Here is a 15,922-nt window from a genome sequence, read left to right on the forward strand (position 1 = left end):
TCTCGCCCACGGCACGGAGAATCCCTCTCCTGGCCCGCCGCCCTCCCAGCCTTCCGATTGGCGGAGAGGACCATGGGACCTGGAAGTTGTCTTTGTCCGGCGAGGGCTGCCCTTCCGGTTCCGTTGGGTCCCCCTTTGGCTCGGGTTCCCTGCCCCTCCCCCTTCCCGGAGCCCCGAGGGGCCGGAGCTCCTGGCGGTGCCGGATCCTGACGGTGGCCTTCCCCCGGGTCTGTAAGTGCGGAGGCGGCCGGAGCGCCGGGTAGGGGTACAAGGTCTCTCAAAATCGAGCCCCCTTGGGGCCATGGATTGGCCGGGACCTGCACCGGGATGGGGGCCGAGGGGCTGGCCTAGGCTTGGGGGTGCTTACGGAGCCCTTGGCCCGGCCCCTGCTATGCCCCGCCCCTTTCCCTCCCCTGAGTCTGGAGTGGGGAGCCTAAGGATGCCCCCAGGGACCTCCTCCGGGGACCCCAGCCGAGGGCCAAGCAGTTGGCTTTAACCCGACTCTGGCATCTTTTAAGAAGTGCCAGTTCTCGGCCAGGGCAAGGCCTCAGTGCCAGCCTGCGAGGATCACTGTGGAGTGCAGCTAGTTTACCCTTTTGCCACTGGCTACAACACCTTTTTTATATCTGGCGCCTTGTCAGGCACTGGGAATTCGTAAGACATTGTTCTAATTTTCAGGGTCAAGTTTGGGAACCAGATAAAAACAAATGAGTGCTCCTGCGATATACATATCAGTCGTATATGTATGAAACGTTCAAGGGGCTGTTGCCGGGGAGGCTGAAGAGACTTTCAGTTTTACTTGCGGATAAGGTGGAGAAGAGGTTTTGCCCTCAGAGGAACAGTTGCAGTGCTGAGCAGTTGCAGTGTGTGAGCATAACTTGTGTGGGAAGAGCAGGAGAGGGTTCCAGGGCTCTTGTGCGAAGCATGAGATATGAAGCTGGGAAAGTAGATGGAAGTCCAGATAGTGAAGATTTACAACTAAAAGAGGTGGGTACTTGTTGAAGAGTTTTGAGCAGGAGACTAGTGTGGTCACATTTGCATTGTAGAAAATCATCTTGTTCTGGAGGTCAGCCTATAGGATAGGAATGTCTAAGAACTGATTCTGGACTCTTTAGCTAAATTCTAGATGTTCTTATCTGAGATTCTTTTGAAGGTGTAATGGGATCAGCCTAGTGAGAAGTAACGGAATCCCAAAACCAAGTTATGATAGTATTATCAGAAAGAAAGCAGGTATGCTGAAGGGAAGGGCTTCCCTGGTAGCTCAGCTGGTAAAGAATCCACCTGCAACGCAGGAGACCCCTGTTTGACTCCTGGATTGGGAAGATCCACCGGAGAAGGGATAGGCTACCTACTCCAGTATTTTGGGCTTCTCTGGTGGCTCAGACAGGAAAGAATCCTCTGCATTGTGAGAGACCTGGGTTCGATCCCTGGGTTGGGAAGAATTCCCTGGAAGAGGGCATGGCAGCCCACTCCAGTATTCTTGCCTGGAGAATCCCATGGACAGAGGAGCCTAGCAGACTGCAGTCCATGGGGTTGCAAAGAGTCAGACATGACTGAGAGTGCCTAAGCACACACATGCTGTAGGAAATGCTGTAAAGACTCCATAATGAATTGGATGTTGAGGGTGAAAGAGATATCAAAGCTGAGTCTTAGGTTTCAGGCCTGTGAAATTTGAAGAATGTTAATGCCATTATCAGCAATAAAACCATAAGCATAGTGTAGATGACCAGTTCATTTTTTGGATACTTGAATTTAAGGCCTGATGGGATAGCCACATGGAACTGTCCAGTATAGAGTTGGAAAGACAAATCTGCAGCTCAGCCTAAATGCCGTGGCTTGAGGTAAAAGTTTGAATCATCTTAAAGCACAGAGGTAGGAAGCCATGGAAATAGTTGGTATCAGGAAGGGGTTATTGACAATGAAGGGAATATTTGGGGAAATGGGAGTAGTTAATAGTAGTTGATATAGTAGCAGAAACAGAAGTAGATGATAAAATATAATGATAAAACGTAAGGATTCCAGCAACCAAGAAGTTTCAGAAGTCAAGAGAGGAGAACACTGAGAAGGGTCCACTGAGACAATGGATGCAGAGCCTTTGGAGAATGAGAAAGAAAAAAAAAGAAGATTGCATTTCTTTATCAAGAGATCATGAGTGACTTTTTACAAAGCAATTTTAGCAGAATGATGAGGTGATAATATGTGAAATAATGGAGAGACCTCAGGTGGTTTGGTATCAAATGAGAATGAAAGAAATGCCACACGTTAAAGGACTTCACAAAGGATATTGACAGGCTGTATTATTGATCTAACATTTGGTTACAGAGCACAATTCCAGGCACTATCCTAAGTTCTTTTAAAAAGTAACTGAATTTAAAACATTAATTTACTTTTAAATTAATTTAATTTTCCATAACAACCTATTGTTATGGAAATATTAATATTATCATGTTAAGTACTGTTATTTCTTTGACAGATGGGACAACTGAAAAAACAAAAGTAATTAAGTAACTTGCCCAAGGTCATACAACTAGAAAGTGGTGGGGCAGCGTTTTGATTCTTGGAAACCTGGTTTTATCCACTGTACTAAGCAGTGATTGAACATGGGAGTCAAAAGAAGGGGAAAATTTAAGCAAAGATAGACTCTTGATTAAAAAAAAATGGAGAGGCTTGGAAGAGATCCAGATTGAGAAGAAGGTAAGTGATGGATTTATGTTTCTGTTACGGATTTATTTTTCATTTCTTTTCCCTTAGATTCTCTTCCAATATGTGCCATTTTAGGTCAGTTTCATTCATAGTTAGGTATGTCATGCTTTCATTTATTAACTTATCCAAATCAGGTCTTCTCTTTAGCTTCAGAGCCATATCAGCTAGCTAATCGATCTTCCCCTTAATGTCATGCAGGCTCCTCTGGTTAAACATTTTAAAACCTGACCCATGGTCGTTTCCCCCAGCATTTCCTTGCTTATTGAATGACATTCTGTCAGACATCCAGTTTCTCAAACCAAATATCTAGGAGTCATCGTGACGTTTCATCCCTTGTTCCCTACCTTGGTTATCAAGTCCATCAATTCTTTGAGATATCTCTGGAATCTGTTAAAATAAATCCATATTATTTCTTCTCAATTTCATATTATTCAGTTCAGTTCAGTCGCTCAGTCATGTCCGACTCTTTGTGACCCCATAAACCGCAGCACACCAGGCCTCCCTGTCCATCACCAACTCCCGGAGTCCACCCAAACCCATGTCCATTGAGTCGGTGATGCCATCCAACCATCTCATCCTCTGTTGTCCCCTTCTCCTCCTGCCCTCAATCTTTCCCAGCATCAGGGTCTTTTCAAATGAGTCAGCTCTCCGCATCAGGTGGCCAAAGTATTGGAGTTTCAGCTTCAATATCAGTCCCTCCAGTGGACACCCAGGACTGATCTATATTATTTGGGCCCTCATTATTTCTATATCGCTCTGTTAAAATAACACTAACAGGTTTCCTTGTCTCTACATCCACTGTTCTCAGAAGTATTCTCCACAAGTTTTTATTTTTGACTTATTGAGTTTTAGCTGGTGCAAGAGTTTAGATAACATGCATTTCAAATGATAGAGTAATAGCCTAGGGCAGTTATTTTTTATTAGATTGAACTGAGGTTGGTGGTGGTTGGTGGTTTAGTCTCTGAGTTGTGTCCGACTTGCGACCCCATGGACTGTAGCCTACGGCTCCTCTGTCCATGGGATTTTCCAGGCAAGAATACTGGAATGGGTTGCCATTTCTTTCTTCAGGGGATCTCTCCTTTGCAGGAATTGAACCTGGGTCTCCTGCATTGCAGGGACATTCTTTACCGACTGAGCTACAAGGGAATCTGAATTGAGGTTAAGTTTGGTTAAAGTTAGCCATGTTGTTATTTAGTCACTAAGTCACGTCCGACTCTTTGCAACTCCATGAACTGCAGCATGCCAGGCTTCCCAGTCCTTCACTATTTCCCAGTTTGCTCAAGCTCACGTCCATTGAGTTGGTAATACTACCCAACCATTTCATCCTCTGTTGCCCTCTTCTCCTACTGCCCTCAATCTTTCCCAGCATCAGAATCCTTTCCAATGAATCATCTCTTTGCATCAGGTAGTCAAAGTATTGGAGCTTCAGTTTCAGCATCAGTCCATCCAATGAATATTCAGGGTTGATTTTGTTTAGAAATGACTGGTTTGCTCTTGCTGTCCAAGGGACTCTCCAACACCACAGTTGCAAAGCATCAGTACTTCAGTGCTCAACCTTCTTTATGGTCCAACTCTCACATCTGTACTTGACGACTGGAAAAACCATGGCTTTGTCTATATGGACCTTTGTTGGCAAAATGATGTCTCTCCTTTTTAATACACTGTCTAGGTTTGTCACAGCTTTCCTTCCAAGGAGCAAGCATCTTTTGATTTCATGACTGCAGTCACTGTCAGCGGTGATTTTGGAGCCCAGGAAGATAAAATCTGTCACTGCTTCCACTTTTTCCCCTTCTATTTGCCATGAAGTGATGGGACCAGATGCCATGATCTTATTTTTTTGAATGTTGAGTTTTAAGCCAGTTTTCTAACATCACCTCTCTGGGCCAGGAGCTCAGAGGCCCAGGGGTCATGGGCCACACAGGCCCTGTTGCTTGCCTGGGCTCCTCCCCACAGCGTCCTGCTGAGAAGTGCATGCAAGCCAAGTTAGGGGTCCCAAGTCAGGAGCAGGGAAGAGCCCTGTGAACCGCTGCATCCCTGCCTGGCCAAGGAAGGACCATGTGCAGGGAGGATGGAGATTTAGGAATTTCTTAAATAGAGAAGGTAATAAAACATTGAGAAACCAAGACAGGTTTTCTGAGGAAGTCAGCCTCAAGAAAATAGCAAAAACTTAAGGACTAAGCTTTGAAGAATATACTTACCTTTTCACAATTTACAGAATCCTTAAGGAACAGATCAGCCAAAGAATGATGGAAAACTGAGGCCAGTTGTTAAGTCACTTGCCCACTTCTGTACAACAGTTTAAGAAGAGTGAGCTAGATCTATTCAACATAAATAACCAGATTTATTCAACATAAATAACTCTTAAAAGCAATAAACGAAAAAGTCGCAAAGCAATATATATAGTTTGAAAGTAATTTTAGTTTTTATTTTCTGTGGCTGGGAGTGTTATACATAGTAAAATGGAGAGGGAAGGAGATTCATTAAGGAAGAAACTGAGAATCAACTGACTGAATGGAAGGAGGTTGAGAAAGCGGACTTTTACTTCACCTATATTCAAAAGTTCTTCCAGGAACGGTATATTTCTGTAATGTTACTTACAGATTGTATAAACATGTTGTAAGTAAAAGAGTGAGCAGTTGGAGAATGTAGTGTCATGAAAGTTACCCAAAAGAAGAAAAGGATTGAGTTTTATAGAAAGGCTGTAGTATATTACAGCCTCTTTGAAAAATGGCATATGGTGTTAATGAAAGAGGAAGAAAGATTTCGAAGTAGTTGTGCATGCTAAGTTGAAAGATAAAGGTACTTTTATGAGGTAGATGAGAAAACAGACTGAAAGTTTTCCTTATCAGTATCATTAGAGGCATTTGAGATAAGAAACGTGGATATTTTCACACTGTCCCTTGCTTAACAGTGAACATTGTTCAACCTAAAATATTCACTGATCCTTTTGGGTTACTCCTGTTTGAACAAAGGGAAATTTCAAATCAGCTGCAACATAGTGATTATAGAAGAATTGTGTAAATATAAACAAAGAAAAAGTGATTTTAAGTGAGGCTATTTCTATTTCATTGATGTTTGGAAAGGGGGTCATTTAAAACTTGCTAAGAGAAACTCAGCAGTATTCAGACTTAATCACAGTAACCCAGACAATAGTTGATAAAGACCTGAACTATGCCAATGGTAGTAAGAATATAGAGAATTTGGAAATCATTCTTTGAAAAGAATCAGCAGAATGTGGTGACCAAGTCTCTAGTCTACCTAATCAGTTCTGTACTTTCAGTTCCTAGAAGGTCTGCTATAATCTAGAATTATGTGAGTGATTTCTATGATAATAATGAATAATTGCTATTAGAAGTTAACTATAGTTGGGGAGTCTAAAAATCAAATATATTCATGATTTTTATTGTTTTCTTTATAAATGGCATTAAGTTTCATCCGACAAAGATGAATGCACAAAAGATAGAAAAATAATATAAAGTTAAAATAGGTGAGAAAGGTAAGACAAGGATAATACATGAATGGTTTACTATTAAAGCCCTCTAGACTTGACAAAAATTTGGCTTCAATTTGTATTTTTTGTTTTTAAGCATAAGTCTTTTATTGAAGCATAACTAACTATACAAAAGCATATCAATCATCAGGGTATAGTTGAATGGATATGAATGGAGATGACAGTTAATGTCATAAGATAAAACTTCAGCTAGCCTAGTTCTGTCATACATGAATTTTGGCATCATGTCTCTCAGGCATAATTTCTACCTCTAACATTTAATACTTTCCACCTTTCTTAAATAAGCAAGTGACTTATGTTCACCAAGCTTGAATTTCCTCATAAGCAAAGTGGAGATGACAATAATACTTACCTCATAGAAATTTTGAAGATTAAATGGGTCGATTTGGGTATACCTGGTACTCAGCAAGGGTTCAGTAAAGATTAGGCATCCTTTTTCTTATTTTTAAATAAAATTAAACTAGTTCATATGAAACAAGTACTCCTTTTTATTTGAACATTTTTAAATTTCTGTTTAAAATTTCATTTTATGTTGTCAAAACTATTTTTTGGAAACAAACCCTAGACAGAAATTTTCTAGGGCACTCAAAAACAGTATTAATAATGAAAGGCATCTCTACCATAGCTCAATAGTAACTTCATAGGGAACATTAAGAGTTAGTTACAGTTATTATTGAATGAGTTGTGTACAAAATAACAGTTGGTTCTTGACCTCAAATAACTAACCCTCTGATGGAAAGAGAAACTAGTGACAGGAAACAATTAACGGATGAACTCTGTGGCCTGGAAATAAGTTTATTAAAGAGAGACAATAGAGTGGGCTGACACATTAAGGAAAACTTCTTAAAGGAGAAATAATAATTTTTCCTCACATTCTTGGACTACAGCAGACAAATCAAGCACGTCCCTGAGATACCTGACTGCTCCTGTTGGTAAGTCGCTTGAGACTGATGAATAGGAGGTAAATGAAACTGTATTCCAGCTCCTGTCTTTGGAGCTTCAAGGAACAATGATCCCTGAGGAAAGTTGCCTAAAGCAATTCGAGTACTATCCTGGTATAGATGGAAGCAATTAGTACTTATTTTTCAGTGTTAGTAGGAAAGTGCCGTTGTCGTTCAGTTGCTCAGTCTTGTCCCACTCTTTGTGACCCCATGGACTGCAGCACGCCAGGCCTCCCTGTCCTTCACCATCTCCCGGAGCCTACTCACACTCATGTCCATTGAGTTGATGATACCATGCAACTGTCTCATCCTCTGTCACCCCGTTGTCCTCCTGCCCTTCTGCACTCAGGGTCTTTTCCAGTGAGTCAGCTCTTCCCATCAGGTGGCCAAAGTATTGAAGCTTCAGCATCAGTCCTTCCAGTGAATACTCAGGGTTCATTTCCTTCAGGATGGATTGGTTTGATTTCCTTGCTGTTCAAGGGACTCCCAGGAGTCTTTTCCAGCACCACAGATCAAAATGCTGACCTGCCAGTAAATTCAGGACAAGCTAAACCTCTAAGAAATAGTGCCCCTTGTGTTTGGCTATTTGAACAACAGTCATTTGTATAATTTCTAGTTACGAATTGGGATATTCACCACTGCCAGATCAAATATGTCAAGCAACCATAATTGCTAAAATTGACCTGTGATGGATAATACTTTTGCGCCACTTTCTTTACTAATATATTCCCATGTCTCCAAGATTTTTCCTTTTCATCTGGTATTTACCATCTCTTCTCTGATGCTACATATGCTTCTCTACATCCCTCCTCTCTCATCTTCATTGTGATTATAATTTATCTGTACACTCAGAGTGCCATACAAAGAAGATGCTTGTAATTTATGTATGCTGCTGCTGCTAAGTTGCTTCAGTCGTGTCCAACTCTGTGCGACCCCATCCCTGGGATTCTCCAGGCAAGAACACTGGAGTGGGTTGCCATTTCCTTCTCCAAATTTATGTATAAATGTGTTTAAATATACCTGTGCCATACCAGTCCCCCCTCCTAAGTCTCACCTCTCTTTCAGTGACATTTTAATTCAGGTGAACTCCTAAATTTAGAACCTTTGCATATTGCTTTTTTTCGTGTCTCCCACAAGTTTTTTTGAAATGTCTTTTTTTTTCCCCCTTGCTCCTTGTACCCATTCATTTGTATGCTCTCATAGCCTCAGACTTGTAATGCTTATGCAGACACTGCACTGGTCTTCCTAACAGCAAGTCTTCCTATTACTGTCAAATGAATCTTAAAGGTTCAACAGATACAAACTGAGCACCTGCTGTGTGTTTAGTACTATATTAGGTGATGGGTATACACACCAGTTTGAACAGAATAGGGTTTGCCAGTAATGTGGATACGTTACTATTGAATTTGAAACCAAAGGAAAGAGTGTTTCACCCTAGAAGATGCAGATTCCCAGCATTAGCCCTATTGAATGGGGCAGAGATTATTCTAATGCCATGAAGCTTGCAGTTTGAAGGATATTACTGTTAGTATTTTGAGGTTACAGTTTCAGTAGAGACAACTGTTCTGATCTAAGGGGTTAGAGAAGGGCCTCAGAGGAAATAAGAGAGTCAGAATTGGCTGAGAATAGTGTTCTGGACTAAAGAAATACCTGTAGTAAGGTTTGGAGTCAGTAAAGTACTATTATGAAGTAGGCGCTGAGCATTATGATTGAGACCTATATTCTGCTGTCACAAGCTGGTGTTCTATGGGCCTTTGTAACTCAGTGGTCTAGAACATAAAACTAAAGATGGGCTTCAGGAGCCAGATGTCACTAGGAACTGTTGGTTGTGATTCTCAACTATGGAGTTGATGGAGATACAAAGTTCAAGGTGAACTTACTGATGTACTGAAATTGTGGAGCTACTTCTCACGGGTAGATCTTATATACCCACTGATTTCACAGAAGATTGGTATATAGACAAGGTGTTTATTTTTACTATGACTGATGGGCTGTCATCGTAAAAATAATATGTTGACGGTGTCACATTGACATGGCTAACTCATCGTTCCCTTTAGAGTGACACGTGGGAGGCCAAGTAAGAGTATGGAATCAGAACATGGGGAGTTTCTCCAAAGAAATTGCTTTACAACAGGACATATACGCAGTTTTTACAAAGAAACCGTCTCCATGGTTGGTTGGTTTTTGCCAATGTTTACCTTAATTATTATTAAATTTACTTGATCAGTTTATATTGGAGAGGTTCGTCTTCATCCAGGAGATGACAGGAGGTCACAAAGATTTTAGGCAGGGATTGGATATAAACAGATCTATGTTTTTGAAAGATGACATGAGGTGGTGTAGGAGTTGGTTTAGAGGTAATAGAAGCTGGAACCAATGGGCATTTATGAATGAATTTGAGTAGTCCAGTTGATGAGTAATGATGGATGAATGGGGATAAAGAAGAAAGCAAGCATCTAATAGGGATTAACTAGATCCACTGTACTCTTACTCAGATTCCCACCAAGTGACTCATCTGGTTTTTCTATATCAAATATTTACTTCATGTATCAACAAATGTTTCTTAAGAAAGGATTTAGGTTTGTCCAAAATGCAAAGAACAAAGACCTGTGCCTTTGACACTGTCTAAAAGTTGTCCCTTTAAACATGTGACTTTCATTTTACTGCAAAAATACTTGTATGAGTAAATTCACATCAGTTTAGACAGAAGAGGGTTTACCCAGGAATGGGACAAGCAGTGCCATTACAGTAAAATTCAAAGCAAAGGAAAATAGTGTTTTGTCTTTGAAGAAGCAGGTTCACAGTATCATGCAAAATAAAATCGTTACTTATTACTTTATTACTTGTTGGGATGTTTTAGGTAGTTCATGAAACCTGACAGAATTCTGATTTGAGAAGCAAAAGAATGCCCTTGGAATAACTCAAGCACTGTTCTTGTATTAAGCGTCTTAAAAAGCTGAATGAATGCCAAGCTATTTCCACTAATATAAGTCCACTCCTTTAGCTGCAATTGACACTTGATGTTGGTGAGGAGTCATTTTTAACAGTCTTCAAAAGCTGTTATACTAGCTTCCTCTTTCAAGGGAAATTTCATTCAGATACATATGAACAGGTATGACAACACAGATTTGTTTTTGGAAGGAAAATCCAGGTTTTCTTAATTGTTTGAATTTTCTTAAATTCATCCTTTTTACATTTCTGTTCTTTAGGTCTGCCAAAATGTCTGAAAGATCAGATCTCCTTCACTTCAAGTTTGAAAATTATGGAGATTCAATGTTACAAAAAATGAACAAATTAAGAGAAGAGAATAAATTTTGTGATGTTACAGTTCTCATAGATGATATTGAGGTACAGGGGCATAAAATTGTGTTTGCTGCAGGTTCCCCCTTCTTAAGAGACCAGTTTTTACTGAACGATTCGAGAGAGGTGAAAATCTCCATATTGCAGAGTTCCGAAGTGGGGAGACAATTGCTCTTGTCGTGCTATAGTGGTGTGCTGGAATTCCCCGAGATGGAACTGGTCAATTACTTGACCGCTGCGAGTTTTCTTCAGATGAGTCACATTGTAGAACGGTGCACGCCAGGCCTTGTGGAAGTTTATAAAGCCAAAACAGCCAATGGAAAGTAAAGAGGGATGTGAACCACAGAGTGCTTCTCCCCAGTCGAAAGAACATCAGGGAGATGCCAGAGGCTCCCCAAAGCAGGACTCACCTTGTATTCACCCATCTGAAGACAGTATGGATATAGAGGACAGTGATATTCAGATTGTTAAGGTAGAATCTATTGGGGATGTATCAGAGGTTAGAAGTAAAAAAGATCAGAACCAGTTTATTTCTTCTGAACCCACTGCTTTACATTCATCCGAGCCCCAGCACTCTCTGATAAATTCAACTGTGGAAAACAGAGTAAGTGAAATAGAGCAAAACCATCTCCACAATTATGCCCTCTCTTACACAGGCAGTGATAACATCATCATGGCCGCGAAAGATGTCTTTGGGCCTAATATTCGAGGTGTAGACAAAGGCCTGCAGTGGCATCACCAGTGCCCAAAGTGTACCAGGGTGTTTCGTCACCTGGAGAACTACGCCAACCATTTAAAAATGCACAAACTCTTTATGTGTCTACTCTGCGGCAAGACTTTTACTCAGAAAGGCAACCTTCATCGACACATGCGTGTGCATGCCGGCATTAAACCTTTCCAGTGTAAAATCTGTGGGAAAACCTTTTCTCAGAAGTGTTCCTTACAGGATCATCTTAACCTTCACAGTGGAGATAAGCCCCATAAGTGTAACTATTGTGACATGGTTTTTGCACATAAGCCAGTTTTGAGGAAGCACCTTAAACAGCTGCATGGCAAAAACAGCTTTGATAATGCCAATGAAAGAAATGTGCAAGACCTCACTGTGGACTTTGATTCTTTTGCGTGTACAACAGTCACAGACTCTAAAGGGTGTCAGCCGCAGCCTGATGCGACACAGGTCCTGGATGCCGGTAAACTGGCCCAAGCTGTCCTGAACTTAAGGAACGATAGCACTTGCGTGAATTAAACAGGGCCTTTGTGCTCCTAACTAGAACTGACTACAACAAACATGGCAATAGTCCGAGTCTTTTTAGGAGTCATTTCGCTAATTTGACTTCTCCAGATCCTCTGTGCAGGTCGTAGGGGTGAGTCAAAGCACTAACAGACCAGGCAATTTGCCACTTGGAGTGGTCTTGCCTGCCTTTTGCCCTTTCCTATGTTCTGTTTTGAATTATTTATCCTGTGATGTCTGTTTTCCTTTCCCAAGGAGTACTCCATTTGTCTACCTAACATCAACTTATGTCTTAGACTGACACTTATTTTAGACTTTCCACTGGGCACATTCTGAAGGTACCAAGAAGTTAATAACATCAACTCCACTCCACCAATAGATGCTATGCTAAGGGAAGCAAATAATCTTTTTCTTTGGTAGGAAATAAGCTGAGATATAAGGTGATATTGCTATCAGCCTGAATATGTGATAGAACTTCTAGTTCTATCAGAACCACTGATAATTCATCTATGTCTGATAAATGAATGAATCTACTTATCCTGGAGCTGGCTATAAAGAAGTATTTTAGATTATTCTGTACTCTTTTCAACAGTTTATGGCCCAGCTTCATGTGATTGAAGTTGACATAGACCAGAGTACAGTATTTCCATCAATACCTGCAGACAGGAATCATCATTGGGGAGCATAACCAACAAAGGGTAGTAGTTGTATAACAGTACTTATTTGGGAGGTCTTCCCCCCAAAGAAGTCAAATGCTTATAATTATTCTGTAGCTTACTTGGTGATGCTTTCGGAATCAGGATTGCTCCAGGTACACTTAAAGTGTGCTAACATATAATGGTCTCTCTTTAAAAAGGGGCTATCTGGAGTCAGTCTCTAGACTTTGTTGTAGAAGTTTGCTATTGCTAAGGTGAGTTTGGCCTTCAGTTTTGTCCAGCATATTGTAATAGTCTTTGAATTCTCATTTCCTTGTGTACCTTAATTTCTAAAGTGGATGAAAAAAGTGGGTCAGGAGCAGTCAGATTTTTGCATTTAGATGTTCCTATAATGGTACACAGTCCCACCTCATCCCCTTTGACAGATCAAATACAAAGTTGATTTTCCGTTACGGAAAAACAAAACAACTGTTTTTCCTAAGCACATGTTCAGAAATAAAATTTTGAGTCTTACTTGTTTCTGAACCATGAGTTAGATTTAGATAATAGGAGTGTTTGAGTCCATAGAGAATCTTAAGAAATCATTTAGCCTGCCTCTCGTTTTTTAAGTTGGGGTATCCAAAGCCCAAAGAGGTAGCCTGGCCAAGGTGGCCAAAGTAGACTGAGTAGGCTAAATATGAGCTAAGGTCTCCTCATTTCTCACTGTCCCTTGGCTTAAAAAGATTTAGTACATGATCAAGAATACTTTAGCAAAAAGTTCCTAGTTTGTGCTTCCCCTCCATGCATCCTTGTGTGCGTTCTAAGACAGCCTCAGTTTTGCAAACAGAACAGTCATAGAAGGATTTATTTTTGTAAGGTAATTATTTTTTGGTTAGGATGAATATTACATTCTTCCTAAGCAAGCAACTGATTTGCTGGGTGTTGATTAGGAACAGAAAGGACAGATAACAGTGTGAGAAGGATCCAAATGTGAAACTAATTTTGTCTGGAAACAGTGTTTAGTTTCCATCAGGATTTCCTGATTTTTGTTTCTGAGCTGTGAGAGTCCCATGTATAGATGAACCAAAAATTAATTTTAACTTGAGTCCTGCTAAGTCACCTCAGTCATGTCCGACTCTGTGCGACCCCATAGACGGCAGCCCACCAGGCTCCCCCATCCCTGGGATTCTCCAGGCAAGAATACTGGAGTGGGTTGCCATTTCCTTCTCCAATTTAACTTGAGTAGTCAGAGGGTATTCTTAAAGTTGTTAGAATTTGATGCATTTACATGTGAATCTGATTTGAAGTATAATTTCTACCATTTGTTAAAAGGTTTTAAATGAGAATAAAATGGAGTGGTAAGACTAATAGGTATCTTATGCCTAATGTCACTCATTATATAATCTAATGATGCTACCTAGCATTCTGGTTTTTATATGATCCAGCCAAAGAGTACCAATTCTATGCAATAGTGAGACACTAATATGTTAACCACTGTTTCACTTTTTTCTCTAAACATCATTTTATCACAGGGAACTTTCAAGTTGGGGTGCTTGCTTTGCGTAAATTCATGTCTTGTTAGTGGTTTGAAGACTAAAAGGCATGGCTTCAAATAAAACTGGTCTCTTTGGTTGGAGACTATTTCCGGATTCATTCAAGCATTCAGGAGACATTTATTGAACACATATTATTGTTAGGCACTATGCTAGATACTGAGAATTTGAAGATAAGATTGTTATGGTCTCTGCCCTCACAGAGCTTACAGTCTCATGTAGTCTTAGTGAGATAAGGTATCAATTTGGTTTTATCCTAGGAAGAATAAAGAAAACTGCCTTGCTTTCTTTGATCACTTAAAATCAGCCTCTTGATGGTTTTGTATGAGTAAAACTTGTAGTTCTCACCTTTTTCAATTGCAAACCACTGAAGTGGTTTACAGTCTCCCCATTTCTTGGCTGGAGAGGTGTTCTGTTTCTGTGAGACATTTTCTTAATTTTGGTGGTACTTGACTTTTTGTTTATACATGTTTCTTAGATTATATGCAAAGTGATCAATTTACTGATATTGAATATGTTTTACAGAGGAAGATGACTTTCAAAACTAGTTGTATTCTTGTAGTGGAGGAAGATTTTTTAAAACCGTAGACATTCAGCATTTGTATTTTATGGATCCCCAGGATAACTAAAAATGAGAGGGTTCTGTTTTCCTTAGTTTGGTTTTTTAAAAAATCACCGTGTCACAGTTATTTATTTATTATTTAATTTTAAAGGCAAACTCCAAACTGAAGTGGCTCTGAGGTAAATCAGATGTGGTTTTAATTTGTTTTAGTTTATTAGAAGATCTATAAATGGAGGGTGATCACCATCACTACTTCTAAAATAATGTCCTAAACAAACAACCCAGAACATTTTATTTCAGCTGGTGAATAGCTGTTCTAAATCTGTTGTATGTTAGACATACTGTGAACTACCTCTTCACTTATTATGGGGAAGTTTCCTTAATAAAAGTGTGACAATTTAAAGCTCTGGTGTCAGTGGTTTATTTTCTCTCTTTTCCTCCTGCTTCCCATTCCAGTTGCTTGAATTTGAATACAGGAATGCTTTCTCACTCTTATTCTTGAAGACATGTTAATCAAACATTCTGAGCTTGGCTTCAGAAGCAAATCTGGGCTAACAAAAAATTGTTATCAGGGTCAGTTACTTCTTCCTCTACCGTTGATTGAGGGGATGGAGCAACTGCTTTTAAGAATCGGTTGTGACGTTTCCTTCATTTAGCAAATACTTGATTCCTACTAAGCGCTAGACTTCCGGGAATGCAAAGATCAGTAAGTCACTGTCCTAAATACCGCTGCCTAGGTGGGACATAGATTTCAATTCAGGTATGATAATTACAGTCATTAAGGCAGCCAAAGGGTTTAATGGTTCCCCAAGTGGGAGCAAAGTAATTCATGGCAATTCAAGATGGCTTTAGGGATGATGTGATTTATGAACGATGAATGGGATTTTGAAGGATGAGTGGTAGTGTTACTCCATGCACCAGATGCACAGAAAAGCCAAACAATACCAAAATGTTGGGAGTTTGGAACAGAGAAAAGTTTATTGCAGGGCCATGCAAGGAGGTGGGTGACTCTTGCCTTAAAACCCCCAACTCCCCCAAAGTAAAAGTCGCTCAGTCGTGTCCCAACTTTTTGTGACCCCATGGGCTGTAGCCCACCAGGCTCCTCTGTCCATGGAATTCTCCACACCAGAATACTGGGGTGGGTTGCCATTCTGTTCTCCAGGGGATCTTTCCAACCCAGGGATTGAATTCAGGTCTCCCATATTACAGGCGGATTCTTTACCAGCTGACCCATCAGAGAAACTCCCCAAAAGCTTTCAGCAAAGCCATTTGGTAGGAAAGGTGAGAGAGGCACAACGTTAGTTGTTGCAAACTTCCTGGTGTATTTGTTCTGGAGGTCCGGTCATGGTCAGGTATCGATGTTTCTGTAAATCTCCACCAGGTAAATATTCTCTGTTCTGACAAGAAAGGGCAAGGTCCCAAGGCACAGCTTTCACAATCTGAGGACCAAGTCCTGGCTAGAGAGGCAGATTTCAGTTGTCTGCTC

At 40.5% G+C, this 15,922-nt stretch overlaps 1 protein-coding gene across 1 annotated transcript; it reads left to right on the forward strand.

The window, feature by feature from the left end:
• ZBTB26 (zinc finger and BTB domain containing 26) lies at positions 1 to 14,819 on the forward strand. Its single transcript, XM_070379035.1, is given in 3 exon segments — positions 1 to 259; positions 10,365 to 10,734; positions 10,736 to 14,819. Coding segments are annotated over 2 exon segments (1,326 nt in total). The 5' UTR covers positions 1 to 259; positions 10,365 to 10,374; the 3' UTR covers positions 11,702 to 14,819.
• Positions 14,820 to 15,922: the final 1,103 nt, after the last annotated feature.

Source organism: Bos mutus, chromosome 11 (genome assembly GCF_027580195.1).
Source record: "Bos mutus isolate GX-2022 chromosome 11, NWIPB_WYAK_1.1, whole genome shotgun sequence".
In the NCBI taxonomy this organism is placed as follows: domain Eukaryota; kingdom Metazoa; phylum Chordata; class Mammalia; order Artiodactyla; family Bovidae; genus Bos; species Bos mutus.